General features: G+C 25.5%; 1 protein-coding gene across 1 annotated transcript; it reads left to right on the forward strand.

Moving 5' to 3' along the window:
• Positions 1-1,104: 1,104 nt before the first annotated feature.
• On the forward strand, positions 1,105-25,966 carry LOC136081170 (transcription factor ets-4-like). The gene is made up of 6 exons (XM_065798467.1): positions 1,105-1,117; positions 5,350-5,422; positions 5,573-5,655; positions 16,671-16,734; positions 17,969-18,171; positions 25,598-25,966. The coding sequence occupies exons 1-6, from the start codon at positions 1,105-1,107 to the stop codon at positions 25,876-25,878; spliced, it is 717 nt and encodes a 238-aa protein (XP_065654539.1). The 3' UTR covers positions 25,879-25,966.
• The last annotated feature ends 366 nt before the right edge of the window (positions 25,967-26,332 follow it).

Raw genomic sequence — 26,332 nt, forward strand, 5'->3', positions numbered from 1 at the left:
TCAACACCCATAACTGAATGTCTACATCAGATTTGATTGGAAAAAAAAAAAGATTTTTTAAATTCAAAACTTGAAATCCGGAATATCTAATTTATATATCAAAAATGATACACATCCTTGATGTTGATGACAAAATGAATATAAAAACTTCCTTGTTAAATGCTTTTCCGCGGTGCTCTGTCATAAGACCTAAAAGACTTCTTGAAGCACCTAAATAACTGAAAAAAACCATGATGACTTACTATAGGTTTTTTGTCTCTAACTATATAAAATTTTATAAGCCAGCAAGGAATTTATCTTAAGTATTGCATAATAATTATGCGTCGCAAAAAAAATTTACTAAACAAGTTACACCTTAGAACATAAGCAATAAGGGGTCGTCCATTAAGGACGTGCGCTTTTATTTTAAAACTCTTAACCCCCTCACCCCCTAACCCCCTCCCTCATCCCACACACACACACATTTTGCTACACGCTTTTTTGAGTACCCTCAACCTCCCTAAAAGTACCCACGCTTTTAACCAACCTACCTAACATTAAGTATTTTTTTTTAATTTAGTGTCTCCTTACTTTTATACGCCATTTGCAGACCCCCTCTTCCCCATCAGAGCGTAAATATTTTATTAACGATCCCTAACTTAAAAAAAAACCTAATCGTATAAAAATTTTTTTTGATTTTTCATATGAAAATTTTGCCCTGCTTTTCCCAACTCAATTTTGTTTTAGTTTTGAAAGTAACTTTTTTTTTTCATAGCTAAATAAATCATGATAAAAAAAAAGAATATGGCATCTTTAAATGAAATATATAATGTTTTTAAATCGGCCGTTTAAGTTAGAAAACGCGTTAACGTTATCATTTAAACAAGTGCTTTACTTTTAACTGTATCATTTAAAAAAAAAACTTTTAACTAAGATTTAATTACTAGTTGTATAAATATAATTACAATAAATCTGGCTACAAAAAAGACAAATGCAAAAAATTGTTCCTCGTTTATTTTTTTTATTAATTATTATTTAAAAAAATTGTTCCTTGTTTATTAATTTTTTTAAATATAAAAAAAAATACGAAGTTTCCGTAAACTTGCGTCCGTAAAATATACTAAGATGGCTAATGAAAGTAAATGCAAATACGTATAATTATAGAAACAAGAATGCGCATGCGTGTTTTTATTTATTATGCATAAAAATGTTACATGCCAACAGATAACCTAAAACTGTTGCAGCTCGTTTTATGAAAAACTATCGCAACTAGTTGCTTGAGATAATATTCAACTACTTAAATGATAATAAAATACAACAAGTTCTAAGGTTCTACAAGTTGTCTGACAAAAGCTTATATATACCCTCAAAATAAATTAAAACATCTGGGTTTCGGATAAGATAAAAATTCTAGCAAAAAAAAAAATTGCAACACTCCAAAAGAACAAATTTAAATGAGTGTATACCTAGGTTTCAATCGGTTGCAATAGCTCTATTTGACAGTAGAATTCGTTAGTTCCAGCCGTCAACAATACTTCATTTGTACAATATCTTAACTGCCAAAGCTTATCTATGTGCCAAAGCTTGTCTATGGTCTTTAGCTATGCAAGTATGATATTAGTTTTTTTTAGCAAAATAGACCCTGTTGGAAGAGCAGTATTAAAATCATTTTTCTGTACCTCGAAGTACAGTAAAAATTACCTACACTCATTTTTAAAAATAGCGGATATTTTAACTACTCTGCTAAGGAACAAAGTAAATCTTTTTATCAGGCTATTAAAAATCAAGCTTGCTATTCACTGATAATCAATCAACTGCAGGCAATACAGAATAAAAAATTTTTTACAAATGAAGTGTTTAAAGCCTGCACTACACTTGGTTTAAACTTCGTCCATTGCATGATAAATGGCAGAAAAAATTAAATTCACGCAACCTTCTAAAGACCTGCAAGCTGATGCTGTGTCAATATTAAAAGAAACTTTCCAGTTTTGGAATTTGAAAGAAAAGAGGCAGTCGTATAAAATTTTGGTAGAGTAGAATGTTGCAAGAAGTCTGATCCAATAATTTATTGAAATCACACCGGCATGTTATTAGCATTTAATGCTAACAACTGCGATAGCGTTTTTAATTTAATTGATGACGATTTTATTATAATTTATTTTACCTGTAATTTATTGCCGGGTGATGAAGACAAAATATAATATAATATAAAAATGATTATGCGAGCTGTATGAAAATACTTTAAAACTTGTTCGATGAATATTTTTGGAATTAGTTGTGTTCTTTTATGAAAGTTTAAGTATAATAAAATAAAAAATCAAGTTTGAATGTCATGAGAGTGTAATAATTTTAGAATATTCTCAAATTTATTTAGAGTTTGTTTTACTCAAATGATAATAGTTGGACTATAAAAACTGTTCTATAGTCTAACCATTGACAATTGAATAATAAAGCTATAAAAAAATGTTTAAATAACCATTATACAATATGTATATATATATATATATATATATGTACCATTATACAATATATATATATATATATAATATATATATATATATATATATATATATATATATATATATATATATGCATATATATATATATGCATATATATATATATGCATATATATATATATATATAAATATATATATATATATATATTAATATATATATATATATATATATATATATATATATATATATATATATATATATATATATATATATATATATATATACAGAGGCGTAGAAAGAATTTTTTGGTGGTCGAGATAGGTAACTTCCAGACATTTATATGTTTATACTTCAAATAATGAGGGTTTGCAAAAATTTGCGATGATTGGAGGCTGGGAACAAAAAAGCCTTAAAATTCTCGCATCCCTGCCCCAAACGTGATAGCAACAAGTTGATGAAGTATTTTTTGTACTATTGTTAACTAGACTTATATTCATCGATAAATTTTAGGTTTTGTAGTGTTATCTATTACCGTTTAAAAATTATTACCATATAAAATTTGCAACCCCCTCAAATTGAGGGGGGTTTAAACTTTATATGATCATAATTTTTGAACGCTAAAATATTTTAAAATGAAATCTAAAATTTATCGATGAATATAAGTCTAGTTAAGAATAGTACAAAAAATACTTCATCAACTTGTTGCTCTCACGTTTGGGGCAGGGGGGCGAAAGTTTTGGGGCTTTTTTGTTCCCAGCCTCCAATCATCGCAATTTTTTGCAAATCCTTATTATTTGACATAAGTATAAACATATAAATGTTTGGAGTTTGCTCCATGTCTGGATATTACCTATCTCGAACACCAAAAATTTCTTTCTTGGCCTCTGTATATATATATATATATATATATATATATATATATATATATATATATATATATATGTATATATATATATATATATATATATATATATATGTATGTATATATATATATATATATATGTATATATATATATATATATGTATATATATAAATATATATATATATATATATATATATATATATATATATATATATATATATATATATATATATATATGTTAGTGTATTTTACAAATAGAGTGCTCAATGTTCTTAAACAGAGCTATAAATTAGTAATATATATAATATAATTTAAATATATATATGTACATTATATATATAAATTAGTATATATATATATATATATATATATATATATATATATATAATATATATATATAATATATATATATATATATATATATATATATATATATATGTATATATATATATATATATATATATATATATATATATATATATATATATATAATATATATTGATATGGAGTTTAGAAAATTGATAATGTATAGTAATCGAGTTTAGATTACATTCTTATTGTACTAATTTTATGCAAAAGTTTTACATGCTATTAAAGAATGTGAAACCAAATATTGTGTTATAATAAAATTAAAATTAATAAATATTGTTATAATTAACATAGCATTCAGGCTTAGCATAGTATAAAGACAATTTTTAGTGTCCATGATTTGGCAAATCTTTACAAATTATTGCTGTTTATTACAAAAGTGGGTGTTAATGACGTTTTATATATAAAGTAATGGTTGAAAAACCAACCAAAATTTTTTTTCATAAAAGAAGAAAGATTCGAAGCGGAATTTGTTAGACACTACGTGAACAACTGAATAATTAAAAACCAAATTTAAAAAAATATCAGAAGAGTTGTAAAGCATGGATTTGTGCGCAAAATGCAGGTTTTACAGAATACTATTTTTTTTATTTCAACCTAATTTTTGAAATACCTTTTACTTTTTCTACTTATTTTTAATTCAAAATGCTATAAAGTGTTCTAAAATATTTATGTTTGCTAAAATTTAACAAGAGATATATACTTTTATGCAATATTTACACATATGTATATATATATATATATATATATATATATATATATATATATATATATATATATATATATATATATATATATATATATATATATATATATATATGTATATATATATATATATATATATGTATATATATATATATTAAATATATATATATTAAAAAATAAATTTAAAATCGAGAGAAACTTGCGTTAATTGATGTTTATAGAATAATAATAACAATATATATATATACATACATAAATATATATATATACATATATATATATATATATATATATATATATATATATATATATATATATATATATATATATATATATACATATATATATATATATATATATATATATATATATATATATATATATATATATATATATATATACATATATATATATATATATATATATATATATATATATATATATATATATATATATATATATATATATATATATATATATATATATATATATATATATATATATATATATATATATATATATATAATTTATATGTAAATTATAATTTAGTTTTTGGGAGGATGCTTCGACTATTGACAATGTATGGTCGCTATGTGAAATGAAATATGCTTGTACGTAGATATAGTTAAGAGCAATTTTGTGATGTGATATTTACTCTATTAAATTCCTTTTACTTGATCATTTTAATGTGAAACTCATTTTCAGCTTGTTATGTTATATTAGATCATATATTAATTCAAAAAAATGCAAATTTTTAAATATATGCAATTGTCTGTAAGGAAAATATACTAAAATAAATAAATAATAATGTCATAATATAATATCACATTTATTTCAATAATAGAGTAAAATCATAGTTATTTTTATTGTGTAACAATTATTAATACTTAACAGAATTGAATTCATTTGTGGTTCATGTGACGAAGATAGTTAGTTTTAAATATTTTGTGTTCTCTTTGTTCTTTGAATTAATAGCTTTTAATTGCCGTTTTTCAGACAAATCATCTGAAGGTTCAGTCGTCAGCGATATCAACAGTTCGTCACAAAAGTAAATAAATAAATTTTTGTTTCTAAAAATAAATTTCTAATAAAATTTTTACTTATAATTAGTTATAAATATTTTAATACAAAAAATTAAATTAAATATTTAATTTGTATAAAAAGTATAAACATATACTATTGAAATTCATTTTTATAGCTATTATTTGCATGGAAATTATCCGAACTTTGAAGATCTAATGGCTTTGGACATATCTGATTTTGTGCAGTTACAGAAACATGGTATATTAAGTTGAAATATATATATATATATATATATATATATATATATATATATATATATATATATATATATATATATATATATATATATATATATATATATATATATATATATATATATATATAATATAAAATTAATATGGATTTAAGAAAATTGATAATGTTGAGTTTAGATTACATTCTTAATGCATTATTTTTATGCAAAATTAATATTGACAAATCACCTTTTTAGGAAGGAGGAGGGGGTAGGAGTTTAACAACCCCTTAAATATATATATGTATATATATATATATATATATATATATATATATATATATATATATATATATATATATATATATATATATATATATATATGTATATATATATATATATATATATATATATATATATATATATATATATATATATATATATATATATATTATGTGTATATATATACATATATATACAGTTCCGTATCCATCAATAATTTAGGCGGTATCGATCTAAAAAATTGCCTCTTTACAAAAGAAATACCCTTGCCAAGTACTTCTCTTTACCTCCGGTGAATTTATGAAGTTATAAATATATAGTTATGAATCTCTATAAAGTACGCGTTTTACATACAAAATGGCGATTTCACCTATACTTTTAGGATAATCTATTATCATTTTGAATATTTAAATTGTTTTATATTGTTTATGGGGCTTTAAATTACATTAAACTAATTAACGTAAAAAACTTATTTGGGCGCATATATATATATATATATATATATATATATATATATATATATATATATATATATATATATATATATTAGCATGGGTGAAGGTCTGTACAAGTCATAAAGATTTACAGTTTAAATAAGTTGAAAAATACAAAAAAAAAAGTATAAAGGCTGGGCTCCTAAAGCTACGCTACTGTGAATAACCTGGAATAAGTGAGAAATTTGCCGGTATTTTTAAACATTTTCTTTGCGATTTTTCAAAAATTTTTATGATCAAGTTTGATGTGGAAAAAAAAAATGTATTTAAAATAATTTAAAAAATTAAATATTGACAAAGTAGGATTGTTTTGTGATATGAAATATGCTCATGGGCGCCGGCTTTTTTTTGGTGATGTTTTGGATAGGCCACTTTCACTCGTTGTGCAATGTCCAAACATAAGTATATTCATACCCATCCCAAACAAGGACGCCTTGCAAAAATTTAAGATGGTGGAGACCTGGGAACAAAAAAGCCCAAAAACGGTTGCCTCTTTTGCCCAAACGCGAGTGCACTATTGTAATAAAATTTCATTTTTACTATCTTAAACTAAATTTAAATTTATCGACAGATTTTAAATTTCGTAAAAAAAATGTTGAAAATTACGGAAGTTATAACCATGCAAATTATCTAACCCCTTGCCCCCCCCCCTCCTCCATTAAAAAAAAAAAGGGTGGTGTAAACTTTACATCGTCACAACTTTATTAATTTTCAATATTTTTCAACGAAATATAAAATCTGTCGAAAATTTTAAATTTAGTTTAAGATAGTAATGTTGAAAATTTTTACTACATCACTGGGCAATGGGGCAGGCGTTTAAAGGCTTTGTTGTTCCAAGGCCTCCGCTATCCCAAATTTTTGCAAAGCCTCCTCATTTGGCATAGGTATATTCATACTTAAATTTAGACTTTGCACAATGTGTGAAAGTTTCCTATCTGAAACATCAAAAAATAAAACCGACGCCCATATTTTTTTTATAAAACTTCCATTTTACAAAAGGTAATTACGTATATTTAGTTATGTATATATATATATATATATATATATATATATATATATATATATATATATATATATATATATATATATATATATATATATGTATATATATATATATATATGTATATATGTATATATATATATATATATATATATATATATAATATATATATATATATATATATATATATATATATATATATAAATGTGTTGTTTCCTCTAAGAATGTACCTGATAAACAATATATTGGTATAACAAAGGGTGAATGGAAAAAACGTTTTGTTAATCATAAGCAATCTTTCAAAAATAAAAAGTATTCAAAAGATACGATGCTGTCAAAATATATATGGGAATTAAAAGAAAAAAATAATGATGATTTTATACTGAATTGGTCTATCCTTAAAACAGCGCCTGCATATAACAATATTTCCAAAAAATGCATACTATGCCTACAAGAAAAATTTGAAATAATTACACATGCAAATCAAGAATGCTTATTAAATAAAAAATCGGATTTGATTTCTAAATGTAGGCACGAAAATAAGTTTCTCCTAAAAAACTATAAAAATAAATGATTTCAAATATTATTTACATTACGTACGCTTTTTAAAAAAACAGTTTCAAAATAAAATTAAAAAAAAAACATTTTCAAAAAAGCATAAGTAATCATTTCTAAAGAATTCTTTTTATAATAGTGTCAGCAAATTCCACAAATGTGTGAAAATTTACAGTAGTTAAGACATTGCGATTTCCTGTAATTTAATTTTTATATAAATTGAAGTTTTATTATTTTGATCAATCATTTCTGATGAATCTTTTTTGATGAAACACAGTGTAAAATGAAAAAAATTTTTGTTATGTGATTTTCTACTAATATAATATATATATATATATATATATATATTATATATATATATATATATATATATATATATATATATATATATATATATATATATATATATATATATATATATATATATATATATATATATATATATATATATATATGTATATATATATATTTATATATATATATATTTATATAGTATAATAATTACCTTTTTAGCATGTTCATTTTGTTTATTAAATGAGATGGAAAATCTTAGTGTATCCTCAAGGGGCGATTTTTTATTTCAAATGAATTAATAGAAACCTTTAAAGGAAAGTTAAATGGTGCATCTAATCTTCTCCGGACCAAAATTTAGCTACTTTTCGTTGTTTTATGGGATCAAATTTAAGAGGCTTTACTTTGCAAGTATCTTCATGTTCGAATAGGTGATTTTCATATGAGCGTTCATGCTAACCATCTCCGCACTCATTACTGACGAAAAATTGTTCGACATTTTCAATATTTTAGTTTGATCTTTTTCTCTAAATGAATTTAAAATAGAGGTTTGTTGAAGTTGTGAGGTGCTGGCTAAACCAGGCATCACATTTAAGAAGTTTATAACAGCAAAATATCTTTTCTTAATTGACTTCTTACTGATATCTGAGTCGTCTTTATATGCCATTGAGCTGGAAGTATATTGCAAAGGCAGAAAGAATTGAAATCAAATTATATTTTAATACTTACAAGAACAATTACAACAACTTTTTTCATGTATTTAATATGTGTTTACCCTTGATCCTCTTGAAGGAAAAGCGAAAAAGTTTGATTCAGAGTTAACTAGTTTTTGCTATATAACGTGCGACACAGCATCTTTTACAATTAGTGAAATAGCAACATTTTCTTTTAATAAAAAATTATCAGAAAGAATTGTATTAGGCCCATTTTTTACCTACACAATTTTCTTCATGTAGTTTTTTAAGCTCATTGTTTAAAACTGCATGCTTTAATTTGCATTTCTTAATACAATCTAAAAGAATGTGCTCTATCATTAGTGTTAAATTATCAGAATTTAAAACTAAGTTTAAAGGAATATTTATCCACAAATAAAACATTTAGCTTCTGTTTCCAACTTTCCTTCAATTTCCTTGAATATACACACTGAGCAAAATGAATGTTGCCACTCTATTAATATAAGTGGCTTATACATAATGTTGTTGCATAGCTTGCATATGCATAAGTTTAAATGGGGGTTTGATACAGGATCAATATCAATTACACTAAAACGCAGCGTCGGTTTTGGTATAGTACTAATTAAGTTATTTAGGATTGGCCTTGTCTACCTCTTCTAATTTTGTTACATGATACACCACGACCAGGTTTACTTTATTTAATCTTCCTTCCGAAACTTTGGGGAAACAAGAACAATTGTCTGCACATGGTAACGGCTAATTGTTCAACGATAGAACGATAGATTCGGCTAACGTTCAATGATAGAAGCTGAACCTTTTTCAATGTTCTTTAAATTGGTATAGCATCTATATCATATTTTTTGTGGGTGAATTTTCTTATTGTCAATGCTGGTTTTTATATAAGAGGAATTTTCAATTCTTTCGGAATATTTATTTACATCAACTGGATTTTTTGTTATATCTTTTCCACATATTCTACAAATTAGATTTAATTTGATTTCATGCCCATGTTTAAAAGATATCTAAATATAGCAGTTATAAAAGATAAATAAAAAATGTGTCTTAAAAAAAATTACCTGTCTCTAGAATCAGTTTTAAAAAGAGATCAATAAAATGAGGAAAGCAAAACAACTTACTTTCAGTGAAAGAAAATTCGTTTTATTATAATATAGCTGATTAAAAAACACAACATTTTAAGAAAAAAAAGTCACATTTTGATTTAAAAGTTTTCGTTAAATATCATAAGTTCAACAGCAAAATTTGTAAAATAAAAATTACTCTGCCAACTCTGAAACAAAGCAGAATAAAGTTCTAATAAGTATCTATTTGAACTGCCGTGGAATATGCTATGATATAAATATACGTATATTTTATATACGATATGAAATCCGGGCCGAACCTAGCATTTTTCGATGCTTGAGATAAAAACTTGTTGACGATGAACAAATTCAAAATATTTATTGGTTTTTTTATCTCAAATAAAGATATGTTTCAAAATATTGCGATGACTTGAGTTTAGGAACATAAAACCCCTAAAATTTTGGCCACAACTGCCTCAAACAAGAAAGCAACAAGCTGATGAAATATTATTTTTTACTATTTTAAAATTTATGTCCGTCGATAAACGCTAATTTTTAAGCAATAATCGCTTAGCGTTTAAAAGTTATGACCTAGAAAAATTTGAAGAGGTTCAAACTTTATATGATCTTTATATAATTTTTTAACTAAGAGATTATTGTATAAAATTTAGTATTTATTTACAATATAAATTTATTTAAGAACAGTACGAAAAAAAATTTACGAAATAGTACGAAAAAATATTATCAACTTGCTGCTCTCACATTTGAAGCAGTTGTGGCCAAAATTCTCGGGATTTAATGCTTCCGGCTCCAATCATCGCAATCTTTTCCAGAGCAAACTTAACTAATATAAGTATAAACATATAAATGTTTGGATTTTGTTCCATGAATCGAAATATTCGAAGATATATGAAGCAGCTTTTTTGTGATTTGATAATTACTATTTCAAAACCATAACAAATTAAAAATGTTTTTTTAGTGTGACACTCATTGTCAGGTTTTTATATTATAATTGATCATATATTATTTTACAAAAATGCAAATATAAAAAGAAATTGTCTGTATTAAAGATATTCTAAAAATAAGTAATGATATAAAATCACATTTATTTTTAGTAATAATAGAAAATTAAATTTATGTTTATTGTGTAATATGTATTATTACTTTGCGGATTATAATATGGATTGATACTTTGCAGAACTGAACTAGGCAGTAGTGGCGTGGCGGATAAAATTCTGGATCAGAATCAAAAGGTTTATAAGTCGATGCCGGCTCGTTCCCAAATGCAACATTGGTGAAAAAGGGACGTGACTTTCATGATCAAATTCTCCTCCTAGGTACCCTTTGATGAGACCAATAGATCTTCTTGTAGCGCCTTAATAACTAAAGAGAAAAAAAATCACAGATATTTTTTTACAATTCTTTATACAGTTAAACGGTGTTAATAGGGACAGTGAGGTAAATAGGGACAGAAACCAAAAAAATATTGTGAACATCTACAAAGTGACAGGAAAGCTGATTGACCAAGAAAATCTTTTTTCCTATCAAGTATAACTTAGGCCTATATAGATGTCAATATTTTGATTTGGCTATAAGTAATTGTGAATCTTTACCTAATTGTTGCATAAACAATTTGATGTAACTGTGAGAAAATACAGAACATACACCTAACTTTAACTAATACGTTTTAATTGTTTCAAGAAAAATTATCCATAATAGGGGTGAATTGGGACAGTTGAAAAAGTTTGCAAAGAACTCAGGAAAGAAGTAAAAATTATTTCTTGGTTGAGTTTATGACATTAAAATGTTCTTATCAAAAATACTTTTTATTTAGTATTTGACATTCCAAAGATCTCGGAACATTTTCAGATTCCATTCCATGTCTCGGAACATTTCAAAGTCCTGCAAAATATAGATGGGTCTTTTTTCTTTTTTTTTTAATTTTCAGCGATTTTTCCTCATTTTGAAGAAAAATCGCTGTTTAAATAATAGTATTATAATCAACCAACTCATAAACATAGAGACATTTTCAAATTCAATGTAGACTCTAGGAAACTTTGACCAATCCCATTTTGTTAAAACCATAAACATTACCCTCCGCACAAACATTTTTCGGTATCAAGAATATACTAATAATAAGTTTAATTTTAGTTTCATTTTAAAAAGTATTCAAAAAGTCTCATTTTTGTACTTTTACAATTAATTTATGCAATTATTTTTTATTCTTAATTAGTGTTCATTAAGTGTGACTGTGCTTTTTTAAGTTTTACATAACCTGTAACTTTGTTTATATATTCTGTAACTTTGATGCACTTTTTAATAACTGTTGTACTTAAAGTTTTAATATTAATTTCTTGTTTATAGTCAATAAAAGTTTTGTCCAATTGTGTGACTATTGCGCATCCTGCTTAGTTTCAAATATAACCAGTGCATTTAAAGTACACTTATTTTTTTAAATCTTCAACAGTTTCCCTCTATAACCCATTATACCCCTATCAGAGGTGGAATAGACAAACATCTCAAACAGTTGGTGCCTCTATTCACCCCTTATGTGGAGTTAATAGGGGCAGACAGAAAACAAAAAAAAAAATAAGGTTAGTCTTTAATTTTATTTATCAAAATTTCCATTATTTCATAGAAGTAGTATATGGCCGACTGAAAAATGGAAATATAAAAAAATGCAAAACAGTGGTACCAGAAAAGCCTTAAAGTAATAATATAGAACTAGATGCATATCTTAAGTTAAGTGAAACTTTTTTTCCGTCATCTTGCTTTCGGCAAAAAAATTCTGAAAGACATTGGGAAAAAATGGTATAAGTTTCATATAACTTGAACATATATATCAAAAAAGGCTTCATCATTTATGCTTCTGATAGAAACTATTACTATATTAAAATATTGTAAATATTTATTGAAATTTATATATTAAAAATTCATATATTAAAAAAATTTCTTCAATATATAAATCAATTATAAATGAAAAATACAGTAAAAATTAGTAGTCAATAAATGTTTAATTAAAGTATTACATTCAAATTTAATAATTAATTATTATAAAGTTAACTATTATCGCCCTGAAAAGGAAAATAAGTCATTTTCCTTTTCGGGGCTATAATAGTTATACAGTGAGGTTCTTAACCTGTGGGTCGCGACCCTGCCAGGGGTCGAATGGAAATTTGCCAGGGGTCGCCTAAGACTATAGAAATATGAGAATTTTTGTCTGTATTCTAATATGTAAAACAATGATGTTATTGTACAAACTTTTTTCAGTGTTACTTGACGAAAATAATCACTCGACAAACTTAATGGGACTGATTGAATAGGCTAATACTGAATAATATAATCATGAGGAGGCTTATTAATGCAATCATACTTGAAAAAAAATAATTAAGAGATCTATATATAACTAGATCCGATTATTCAAAAAATAAATATGACAGAATTCTTGAGGGGATGGAAAATTTAAGAGAGGTTTTAATAAAAGTGTTAGAAATTCACGATCTATACATATCAACTTCTTGGTGGGCACCTGTATATGCGGAAATTTATATTGCGATATATAATTTTATATTATAACAATAGCAAAAGTACAGTTATTTAGGCCTATTAGCGTAAATAACTTTACAGTTGGGGTCGCTATATCATAGGGGTTGTATTAAAAGGGTTGCGGTAATGTAAAGGTTGAGAACCGCTGCATTAAAATATATTGTTTTAGCATATTTACTAAATTTAAAGTCTCAAAAAAATAACTTTCAAAGGTCACAACTTTTAAACGGCATATTTTTTTGGAATGAAATTTAGAATTTGACAATAAATTTTGTTTGTAATAAATATGTAAAGAAAAAAAAATTAAAAACGTTTTAAGGGCGGTATGTAAGTATGTTATATTCTTGGAGTTTTAATATGATTGGGTCCGATCACTCGGACACAAGTAAAAAGGAGATTAAAGTTTTTCGGTTGAGGTTTTTACTGATATTTAAAATAACAATTTAACAATAACTGTTTCATTTTTTACAAACTAACTTTTTGCAATAAATTATTTATAAAGTTGTACGAGAGTTGTATGAAACAATAGTTTATGAAAATATTTTGAACAATTTTTGTGACATTTGGATACCTTGTAACCATTTTCCCAGAGCTGAGTAAAATTATGATGAAAAATTCAGAGATTTGTTTGCTCCTTTGTGAAAATGTTTTACTTTTACAAACTACTGTTTTCATTAGTACCACGTCAATTTAAATAACCCTCAAAATCATTCTTTATTACTAAAATATTTGAAATTGGTTAATTAAAAATCACTTTTAGTTTCAACGAACTTTGATTATTATACATTATTGTCATTTGTGTTTTGTTGCGTGTTGCGTTTGTAATATCGTTAGCTGTGATTTGAAAGTTTATATATTATTCATTATTTTTCATTTAAAATGCCGTATTTAAAGTTAAGTTACAGTCTAAGTAGAAGTAAAGTTTGTTTAACTTGCTTTGAAAAAGAAAAAAATTTATATAAGATACAAGAAGGAAGTACAGTTTTATTGAGAATTAAAAAATATTCCATTGACAATATTAACTTAAATGATAACCGTTTTTTGTTGTCAAAAGATGCCGAACTAGTTTATTAAAAATATAAAAAGATGACATTAATATAGATTTATGTACACCATTTAATTTCTCTAAGATCAAAGAAACTATTCTAATTCTGTATTGAGAGTATCACCTAAAGTACACGCTTTAGTAAAACATACAGTAAAATTTTTAAAAAACTATATCAAGTGATTATCCAAGAAAAAGGTCTAGGCTATTGGAGCGAACAAGCCTCTGAATCTGTTCATCATAACTTTAGTCAGTACTGGTACAACAGTTACAAAAACTATTCGAAAAAATTTTCATAAAGCTATTGTTTCATACATCTCTCGTCATATTTTCTTTTCTAAAGTCTTACTGATTAAATAAATATATAATTTATTTTGAAAAGTTAACTTGTAAAATATGAAGCACTTATTATTAATTTATATGTTAAACATCACTAAAAACTTCAAAAAAAAACTAGTCTTCTTTTTATTTGTGTCCGAGAGATCGGATCTAATCATATTAAAACTCTAAGAACACACCCCTAACGTAAGAGATCGGATCTAATCATATTAAAACTCTAAGAACACACCCCTAACGTAAGAGATCGGATCTAATCATATTAAAACTCTAAGAACACACCCCTAACGTAAGAGATCGGATCTAATCATATTAAAACTCTAAGAACACACCCCTAACGTAACGCCGTTAAAACGTTTTTGAATTTTTTGTTTTATATATTTATTTTTTTTTATGAAAATTTTATACCTGTCGATTAATTTTAACCTAGTTTAAGATATAAGAAAAAAAATAATTATTAAAACTATACATTGGACACAAGGACCCAAATTTTAAGTTTAATATTGTTTCCAGGCTCCGATAGTCGCAACTTTATCTAAAACATTCTTATTTTGCATTATTACAAAAAATTGTGAAAGCACCATTTCTGGAAATTATCTTAAACACTTAAAGTTTTGGACCAGCTTTTTTAATCCTTTTTTACTTTTTATATATCGACAGAATATTTTCAAAATCTAGGTCATGACAGAACAAGGTACGGCGGTTTTGAAAATATAATCTGTTTCTAATGTACTTTTTTTATATAAGAAATATTTCCACTAGCGTGAGAGTCTGCCGGTTTGCAGTGAAACTTGAGACTATTGAAAACTTCTAACAAAAAAACTTGAACAAAACCTGAATATAGTTTTTAATGGTCTAAGAGCGAAACAAAAACATAATACGCAGCCATTAAAACATTGAGAAATATTTATGGAAATAATAGTTACTTATAAAATATTTTGCGTTTATTATTACATTATTGTTAATTGAAATTGTATTGTATTATTAATTGTTAATTGTTAATTAATTGTTAATTGAAATCGTATTATTGTTAATTGGAAAAATAATTTTAGTTACACTTTTATTGATAACTTTTTATTTTAATTTAACTATATTTTTTATTTATAATATATTTATATATGACAACAATAATTATTATTTTAAAAGAAAATTTTTTTATGCTTTTATGTTTTTATACTTTTATGTTTTTTTTATGTTTTTGAAAAACGTTTTTGCGTTATCAAGTAGTTAACAATAAGCATATTAGCAATTAGTGAATAATTAGCATATTACAAATTAGTTAAGAATTAGCAAATTAGCAATTTGTTAACAATTAGCAAATTAGCAATTTGTTAACAATTAGCATAAAAAATAAGCATATTCAAATATCATAGCACCTTCCAAGGTAATAAGTCTTTTTACTTACCCGCCAAAGTATACGCAGCAAGCTGCCAAGAAACACACATTAGGAACAAACTCAATAAACCTTTAAAGCATTTTAATATGAATGAAAATTTATGAGAACTTTTTTAAGGTTTATATTACTTAAATATCCTTATGTTTTAAACGCCTTATATCGTATTCTGATAGTTACGAATCAAAAAATTGATAAAATTTCATTTAACAATATTGTATACATACAATTCTAATGTCACGAAATAACCTAGTTGATTGTGTAACGGGTTAGGTAAAACTAAACTACATAGCAAAATATTTATTTTAACTGTTTGGCCTTACACAAATTGTTTTTTCTAATCTAGAAATAGCAAGATACAAGTGTGATCTGAATACGACGGAAACAGCTTTATTTCAGCGACATATAAGGTATACCTTTTACATTAACATAAGTTAGCTTTATTTAGTAAATATGTGTGTTTTATATATATCTTTACCACTGTTACATATTTTGTTACTTGTCTAATGATTGTGGTATAAAACTCTAAGTAGCAATATTATATAATTATTAGCCATTCTACTTATTCCTTGAACATGAATTAAAAATAATAATATAGAAAGTTACATATGGTAAAATAAAAGTATTTATTCTTTGAAGAGCCGATATAAAGTACTGGAACAGGTTTTATCTGACTTTTTTTCTTTTATGTTTAAACGTGTTGTTTTTTGAATTAAAGTTCTAGAAATAAATGCGTATAGTAAAAAGTACAAACGGGTTTTTGTTTTAACTATTTAAAGTTGTATCAACTATATTATATTTATAATACCTTAAAGGTATTATAACACATGTTTCGATACTTCTATTGACTCCTAAAATACATTGCGGCATTGAGGCAACAAAAGAATCGTAATGTTCGGGAAATATTTTATGACATCAAGCTTTAAGTATGCTATTCTTAAATCTGCTAGTAAGGTTCAATTATGTTTAGAAACTTCTGTTTTTAGTTTTACCCAATAGCAAGAACATTACCGCATTTTTCTGAAATCTTATCTAAATAAATTTAAGGTGGTTAAAAATGACGTAACTCCCCCCTTCCTCCCTCCTCCAAAGAAGGTGATTTTCAAGTTATACTCAGTTTTTTGAGGAATATGGTCGGGTAATTATATATATATATATATATATATATATATATATATATATATATATATATATATATATATATATATATATATATATATATATATTTTATATATATATATATATATATATATATATATATATATATATATGTATATATATATATATGTATATATATATATATATATATATGTATATATATATATATATATATATATATATATATATATATATATATATATATATATATGTATACACACACACACAGATATATATATATATATATATATATATATATATATATATATATATATATATATATATATATATATATATATATATATATATATGTATATATATATATATGTATATATATATATATATATATATATATATATATATACATATATACATATATATATATATATATATATATATATATATATATATATATATATATATATATATATATATATATATATATATATATATATATATATATATATATATATATATATAATGAAGTTTAGATGATTCTTTCGTTTTAATTGACGATGGCGAAGATCAACAGATTATAATAGACAAACATTTTGAGTCAAACAAATGTTCAAATGATTCTAATGATGATACAAATGATAAAAATCTAACAAATGCGTCGCTATTCAACTTAATAAAAAAAGATGGTTTTCAAATTGAGGAATGGACTTACTTAAAAAATACGACATCAGGTAACTTTTAAAACAATAGTTTTTATTATAAACATTTGAATATCATATAAAGTAAAATGAGGTTAATTTCCCAAGAGATTTATTTGTAATAATGTTTTTCAATAAAACTTTTTTTAAGTTAAATCATTTTGAAATCTAGAATTTGTAACATCATCAAATATCTTACTCTAAAAACATATATTTTCATTGAAAACATATAATCTCATCAAAAACATATAATCTCAACATAAAGATTCATAAAAACATATAATAAAAAGAAATTATTTAAATTAGCAAAATGTTTACAATAAAAGTAAAAAATCTATGCTAAAGTATCATCCTTGATTGGTTTGCTAAATTGATGTTATTCTCTATATACTTGACTATGCCTTTACTATTCCATTGGCATTTTAAAATAATTTCAATTTTTTTTTTTTTTTTTTGCTTATATAACGTAATATCGCATCCATTTTGGTTTCGTATTTTATAAAATCAAATTGCCATTTTGGTTTCGTGTTTTGACAACGTAAGATCGCCGTTTAGGTATAAGTGTTTATTTATATACAATGATATATTATATATACCAGATGTCTAACTTTGATCCGAAAAGTGAAACCGCTTTTGCCATTTTCACAAATGGCTGATTAAATTTGTAAACAAATATTATTTAACTTTTTTTTTCTTAAATGAAGTAAAAATATTTTAAATATAAATACAATTTAGGTAAAAGTGTTAAGAGGAAATTAGAATAATTGTAAAATATTAGTTTATGATTCTTAAATTAATTTCCGATTTAAAAAGTTAAAGTTTTAAATAGAAAACTGAAACAACAGACGCTTTCGAACCATTTTTATAAATTATAATACTTTTTAATAACCATAGATAAACCACTGATAAAAAATACTGTTATAAGTGTTTTACAAAGATTAAAACGTATTTTTGAATAATTTTTAACTTATTGGGAACTTTCGATGTTCTTAAACTTGCATTTTTAACTTTTATTCCTCACACCGGCTTCACCTTTTGCCCTTTTTACAAATGGCGGACTATATTTATAAACGAAAAAAGCGGCTTCATTTTTTGTCCAATAAAACCCTGCATGTTAGACATCTAGTTTATATAATATATCAGTGTTTATATGACGAAAGATTGCTGTAATTTTGGTTTACTTTATAACTAAGATTATTCTTTATAATTTCGCTAACATTAAAATGTCATAATACAATTATGTATGCCTCATATATATGGCATACATTATTGTTCGACGATTTCGGTAACTTCCATAACATTTAATTTTAGTTACTGGTAACTGCGGTAACTTAAGCGTCACTCAAGGTAACTTGGTTGTAACTTACGGTAATATTAGGTAACTTATATTTTAAAAAAGTGAGTTAAATTATTGATAGAATGTGTAAAGAATTTATACATTATCAAAAACAATAGCGTAGATTTCATTTCGTAGATTTCATTTTGCAGATTTCATTGCGTAAATTTAATTTAGGTCGTTTGCGTACAAATATAAAAATACATTTTCAGTAAAAAAAGGACAAAAAGTCAAAAATTAGTCCCTCGTTAGAATAAATATAGATTTTTTTACAATTTTTGTTAGTTTAGTTTCCGAAATTTCGCGCAAATAAGTTTTAAATATGATGTTAAATGCAATTCCGTTATTTCATTTTATTGTTTTATTTAAACCTTGTTCTTTATATTTTTCCATGGACATAATTCTTTTAACAAGTTAGCTCAGATTCTTTGAAAAATCACTTTATGCAAACATATTGACTATTCGTACGTTAGATTTATTGTAGTTTTTTTAGAATGTTGGACTTCATAAACTGCGTCATACGTATTTTTATTTTATAAGTTTCTTTCGCGTTTCCTTAGGCAAAAGAAACGAAATAAAATAAAAATACGCATGACGCAGTTTATGAAGTCCAACGTTCTAAAAACACTTAAATAAATATAACGTACGAATAGTCAATATGTTTGCATAAAGTGATTTTTCAAAGAATCTGAGCTAACTTGTTAAAAGAATTATGTCCATGGAGAAATATAAGAACGAGGTTTAAATAAAATAATAAAATGAAATAACGGAGTTGCATTTAACATCTTTTTTTGCATATAACTAAATAAAAATTTAAAACTTAAAAAATGATTTTGTAATCGAATTCGCGTCAAATATAAATTATACAAAAATGCATCACCTTTAGCGGTGTAATGCTGCAAAAGGAAATTGTGCCGCTCCAATAACATTTGGAAAAGTCAAATCACGGTCAAAAACCTTTTCTTCCGCCTAGTTCTTAAATTTTGAACCAAAACATGGAAAAACTCTAACCCTGACTAGAACTTCCGGTCTATTTTTGTTTTTGCGCCACAAAATGTTACCAACTTTCTACAATTAGTTGTTAAGTGTTGTGAACTCCATATTTTCCCCCACGCACACACTTTAATTATTTTATCACATATCTTTCCCCACGCGCTTACTTTAACTATGAATAATGAAAAACAAATTTAACAATAATATAAAAACTAAACAACAAACGTTTTATAACATTGTGAATAAAAAAGCATTGCAATAAGCAATAAAGAAATCTAATAACAAGAGTAACAAAAATGGGTAAAAATAAAAGTTATAATTTTTTGTCGTTCAATAACTCCGCTTTTCTGTTTATCCCACTATATGTAGTTTCAAAGATTAGATTGTTGCTTAAAACATTATAAAAATTTAATTTTAAACAGTTTTTACTTTAAAAACTTTAAGAATATGTACTTTTTGTTATCTCCTAAAAAAAGGAGGTCACTAAGCCAAATCATAAAAAGAGCTTAATAAAGTCATTGCTTCTTCATCTTCTTCAAGCTTTCATCGCATAAGTAACTTTGATTATCTTCCTTGTCTAATAAATTGTTTAATAAAGATGAACTGATGTAAAGTCATTGCTTCTTCATCTTCTTCAAGTTTTCACTGCACAATTTTGTTTATCTTTCTTGTCTAATAAAGATGAATTGGTGTAAAGAAAAGCTAGTTTTTCCACATTTTATTAAATAGTCTGTTTACATTTAATAGTCATGAATGAAATCATATGCTCCAAACTCTTTTACTAAAAGCAGCAAATTGTGTTAAATATTCATTTAACTCAAAAATCGCTAAATCAATTTTTTCTTCTGAATTATAAAATATTATAAAATATTTTTTTAATTGTTTGAAAGTCTTTAAATTATCTAAACCAATCATGTCATCATTAGCATATGTTAATGATGACATGGATTGGTGAGGAAACAAAAACATATTCAATAGATTCTGTATGGAAAAAGGCTCGCCTTTCATATAGTAACTTGATAATTAATCTTGAATCTAAATCATGTTTTTAAAAATAACAGTCTTTTAAAATTGTTGTAAATGTTTGCTAAATCATAATTATCACTTTCAAATTTTCCAATTCTAATACTTGGAAATTCAAGTATGGTGGATAAGTTTTTGACTTTATTTTACTCATAATCAGAAATAATTTTTTTAAATGATTATTTTTTCTCGGATTCTTCAATATTCGATATAATTTGACCCTCAATTAAGAGTTCAATAATAAATTTAGCATTGATTAATTTTGGTAAATAAATATAATGAGAGTACCAACAAGTGTCAACAGGAATCACTTTTGAGTTTTATACTGTTTTTTTAATTCATTAAACCTATATGAAAGCAACTGTATTCTTTGTGCAAAACATAAACCTGTATCAATTTTTCTTTCATTGATATATTTGGTTAAAATTTAAAAAAACCAAAACACATGGGCACTTGCCAAAATATCAACAATCGCGTGTACAGTACAATCAACACTAAAGGTTATAACATGCTATTAACAAGTCTATTAAATAAATCAACTGCTTCTTAGCTACTTTATAGATGTCAATAGCACATTTCATCTTATGCCATTCTTAGCTTTACAAGAACGATTTCAAGTGTATTTGCCGAAATAATTCATTCTACTTTCATTCATTTCAACGAACTGTTTGGCAATTCTTTTAATGTTAATTTTGTCGATTTGTTGTGTATCTAAGCAATTTTTGTGTATCTAAGCAAACATGATGTTCTTTAGGTGATTGCCTCCAGTTTGTAACCTAACCAATGTTTTTACTCTCCTCATTGGACTAAAACTTGTTTCACATGGTGATGTCGATAGAGGCATGGTGTAGTAAAGTTTCATTAATTTGTGTGTTCGTTTATTGGCGAGTTTTGTAGTTTGAATGGCATTGAAAATATCTGCAATAGTTGCCACTCTTGAAAGTCTCTGTATTCGGATTGTTGCAATAGCATTGTACAGGTTGATAACTGTTGGTAGTCCCTTCAACTAAACTTTTAGTTCCAAGATGTCAACATGAATAAAAAATGGCATTCCAAATAAAAATGGTGGGAAATCTTGTTTATTCACCGATGAAATCAAAACCTTTTCTATATATTTACAGCTGTTAATGTATCTTGTTCAAATCTCTCACTCAAACTGTTCTAAAGAGCATTAATTGCTTCAAAATAAAGATTTCCTTTGGTTTTGTTCTGATTTTACAGGACCAGCCATTGTACAGCCCAATGTAAGCTTCTCAATAAGTACTAAATCGCGTAATGTTTTTGGTATTACTTTTTGTCTTTGCGTAACTTCGGTTTTTGACTCATTGTCATGCATGATTCCAGGTATTTTTTTGTGGCCTTTAAAATTCTATCAAAGTCCTTATCTGATCTAAGTTCTGCAAATCTCTGAGACGCATTTTGAATGCAGAATACTGCGGCATCACCTGTCAGATTAGTTTCATGTAATTGCTTTGATAGATTCTGTAGAATAGCAAAAAATTCAAAAGTGCTTTGCAGTTCAAAAAGTGTTTTTACTGATGAAAGCTTAGATAATAAACCTTTGATTAGTGCTCTTGTTTCGGCAGCAATAGTCTTGTCACTCTGAAGACTATTCAATATTGTACGGAGTTCTGCAATCTTCTCCAACACCACTTGTACTGCTTTTGTTCGTGTTGTCCATCCAGTTATTGATATAGACTTCAGTTGCAATATTCTGTATTCATCTGATTCAGACTCATGCAATATATCCTTTTGGATTTGTTCGATAAAGCCAACACGCGTTGGATAATCCCCAACAATTGCATAAATTGACTGTACAATGCTGAGAGAATCAGTCAATGATGATATGTATCCTTAACAATCAGCTCGCTGCAATGTGCCATGCAATGAAAATATTTTGCTTGCTGTCCGAAAATATTTTTCAGTTTTGCTGCCAAGCATTTCATAAATGATTTTCAATCAAAGCCTATACCGGCAACTTTTGTATATTCCAAGTTGCACCTCAAAAAGATATCTTCAATATATGTCTCCAAGGCATTTTAAGAAAGACCGTTGACACATTCATATACTCCGATGCAATCTTCATTCACTTCATAGTTGTCACTGCAAGTTCTTATATTAAACGATATTTGTTTCTCCTTAGTAATATCTGATGATTCATCTGCAAGTACCGAATAGAAATGTTCATCTTTGATCAGTTCAACAATCTGTTGAAGTTGTTCTTGCTCTTACAAGATGTCATGAAAAAAAACATAATGATTTTCAATCATCAGCATTTTTAATGCCTTTTCACTTTTACTCTTTTCCAAATTAAACTGGTAAATATTGGATTCTCATCATTATCACCTCTTATAGCTACACCCTGTCGAAGCAATGTTTTCAATGTTCCAAAATGAGCGAACAAGCCTTTTCTTCAAAGTGCTTGCTTCTCCATGCACATTTAGTCTATTTGAGCATTAATTGTCGTAAAATTTATATTTTCTTTCTCAATCTTTAGAGCACTTGCAGTCTTATGAACACTGGAGTTCTTGTAATCTTTTAGTGCTAAATCCTTTTCCGACTCCATGCTTGAACACTCCACCAGAACATGAATCATATTTTGTACAGGTTTTACAAAAGACAGCATTCAGTGATCACAAAGTAACCAACTAAACTCATTAAACCAAGCCTAATACAAGTTCCTTCATTTCTGTCACTGCTTTTTCTATTCTTTCAATTTCACTGAAATCCTGCGCTTTTCTAAAAAGACTTTCCGTTAGAATTTCACCATCTCTTGGATCGGACTCCTGTTTTTCTGTATTGTCTATTTTTTGACTGCCTATGTCAACTTTATTCTGGTTCTGTAGTTCACTGTGAGGGTTCTCTGGCTCCACCGGTTCAGTTGTTATTATTTTCAACAAAGTACTAATTTTGATCTAATAAGGTGACACTGCTGCTTTTGATAATTCCTTAGTTTTTTTCTTTTGAAGTCTTTCGGCTTTCGGCGTGACTGTTCAGTGGTTAAAATCGTTACATTTAAGTTAAGATAACGATTTACAAATAAAGTACCAAGAGATATAAATTTGTACGCAAATAATCGTCGAAAATAATTACCACTCAAAAATAATAATCGAAAGTAAATACTAAATGAAAAAATTATCACTATATTTGTTTTATAACGATATATTATTTTTACAATGTATTCCTTTTTTTCTCTTTTTCTCAAAAAAAAAATAAAAGTATTTATTTTTTCCATCTACTAAAAAACATTTGGAATATATAAAGAGTTAAAGCATAATAACAAAAAGTTGTGACGTCGATAGCAAGAAGAATAAAATTTAATATAACATATTTAATTTCGAATTGAAATTTGGAAACATATTAGTTGTAAACGTGATTGCGATTTACAAAAAGTTCATTAACGTCGGTTTATTTATCTGAGTTGTTTCTGAGGTGCGCCACTGCTGCTTATTGATTTTTTTTTTCTCTTCAATAAAATATTTTTTAATTTGAAAAAATTTGAAAAAAGATCTATTAAAACTTATCCCACCTATTACCAGTTCTAGTTGGTAGATTTTGATAATGAAATGTTGAATAATGAAATGCTTTTAAAGCACAAAAAATTACAATACCTATTTCCAAGAAAAGGCACATTCATGCTACCCTTGCCACCCTAGCCAAAAAGCAGGAGTAGCTTTGCTACCCTAGGCTACCCCTTTCTGGCGTGCCTATTAAAAAAAAGTATTAAAAATTTTGATTTAAATTTTTTTTTAACTATTTAAATGGTTTTGATAAACCATTTAAATAGTTAAAAAAAAACTCAACAATATACTAAACTATGCTTATTTTTTATCAAAATCTGAGCTAAGGTATGCTTATAAGCGTAATGCTTATATATTTAAAAAAAAAACAAAAAAACATGCAGTCTAAATGTTATATAAAAAAATGAAAGTAATATTTTTATTTCAAAGAATGTTTAAAGTTTAAGTTATCAATTTGTTATCTTTTTGTAAAATAATAATATATTATAATAATTATACTATTATTATATAATATTTATAAGTACTTATATATTTATAATACTTGAAAGAACACTAATTTAAGGCATTAAAAATGTTATTAATTTAGATAAAATTCGACTTTACGAATATTTGCTATATCTACTTAAAGAAAGTCAAACGGATTGCGTCCGATGGATTAACAAGCAAACTGGAGAGTTTGAAATCACCAGCTCAGCAAAAATCTCTTTAAAATGGGGTAAATTAAGAGGAAACCCAAAGATGACTTATGAAAAACTAGCCCGCGCATTGCGTCATTATTATAAAAAAAATATTCTTTGCCATTACAAGCATAGAGAAAAACTAAGGTACAAGTTTTCAGAAGACATTTTAAAGAAATACAATGTATGAATTTTAAGCTAATTGTAACATTTGTTAAATTATATTTTTAAATCAAACTTGTAATAATTATATTGAATATTATTTAAATTGTATTAAATATTCTAGACTTTTATTTCTAGATCACAATTACTTTGCCCTAATGAAAATCTTTTTTGAAGCCTTTCACTCTTGTTTCGGATATAAGCTAGTATTAATCCAGTTTAATTAGAAACCAGCTAATATTAGTTCAGTCTAATAAGAAATTATCTAATATTAGTCCAATCTAAATAAAATCATAATAAACAACTTTCTAAAAACTTTATTGCAATTTCAAAAAACTCTGTTGTGCGCAAAATCTTCCGAAAAAAATCTAAAGTAAACCTTGCTGATTTTTTCAAAAATGTGTATCTCAAATGTAATGAATCTCAATTTTAATTAAGCGTTTGAATAGCGTCAAAACTTTTATCAAAAGCATGCAAGCCCA

This window comes from Hydra vulgaris, chromosome 06, assembly GCF_038396675.1.
Source record: "Hydra vulgaris chromosome 06, alternate assembly HydraT2T_AEP".
Classification (NCBI taxonomy): domain Eukaryota; kingdom Metazoa; phylum Cnidaria; class Hydrozoa; order Anthoathecata; family Hydridae; genus Hydra; species Hydra vulgaris.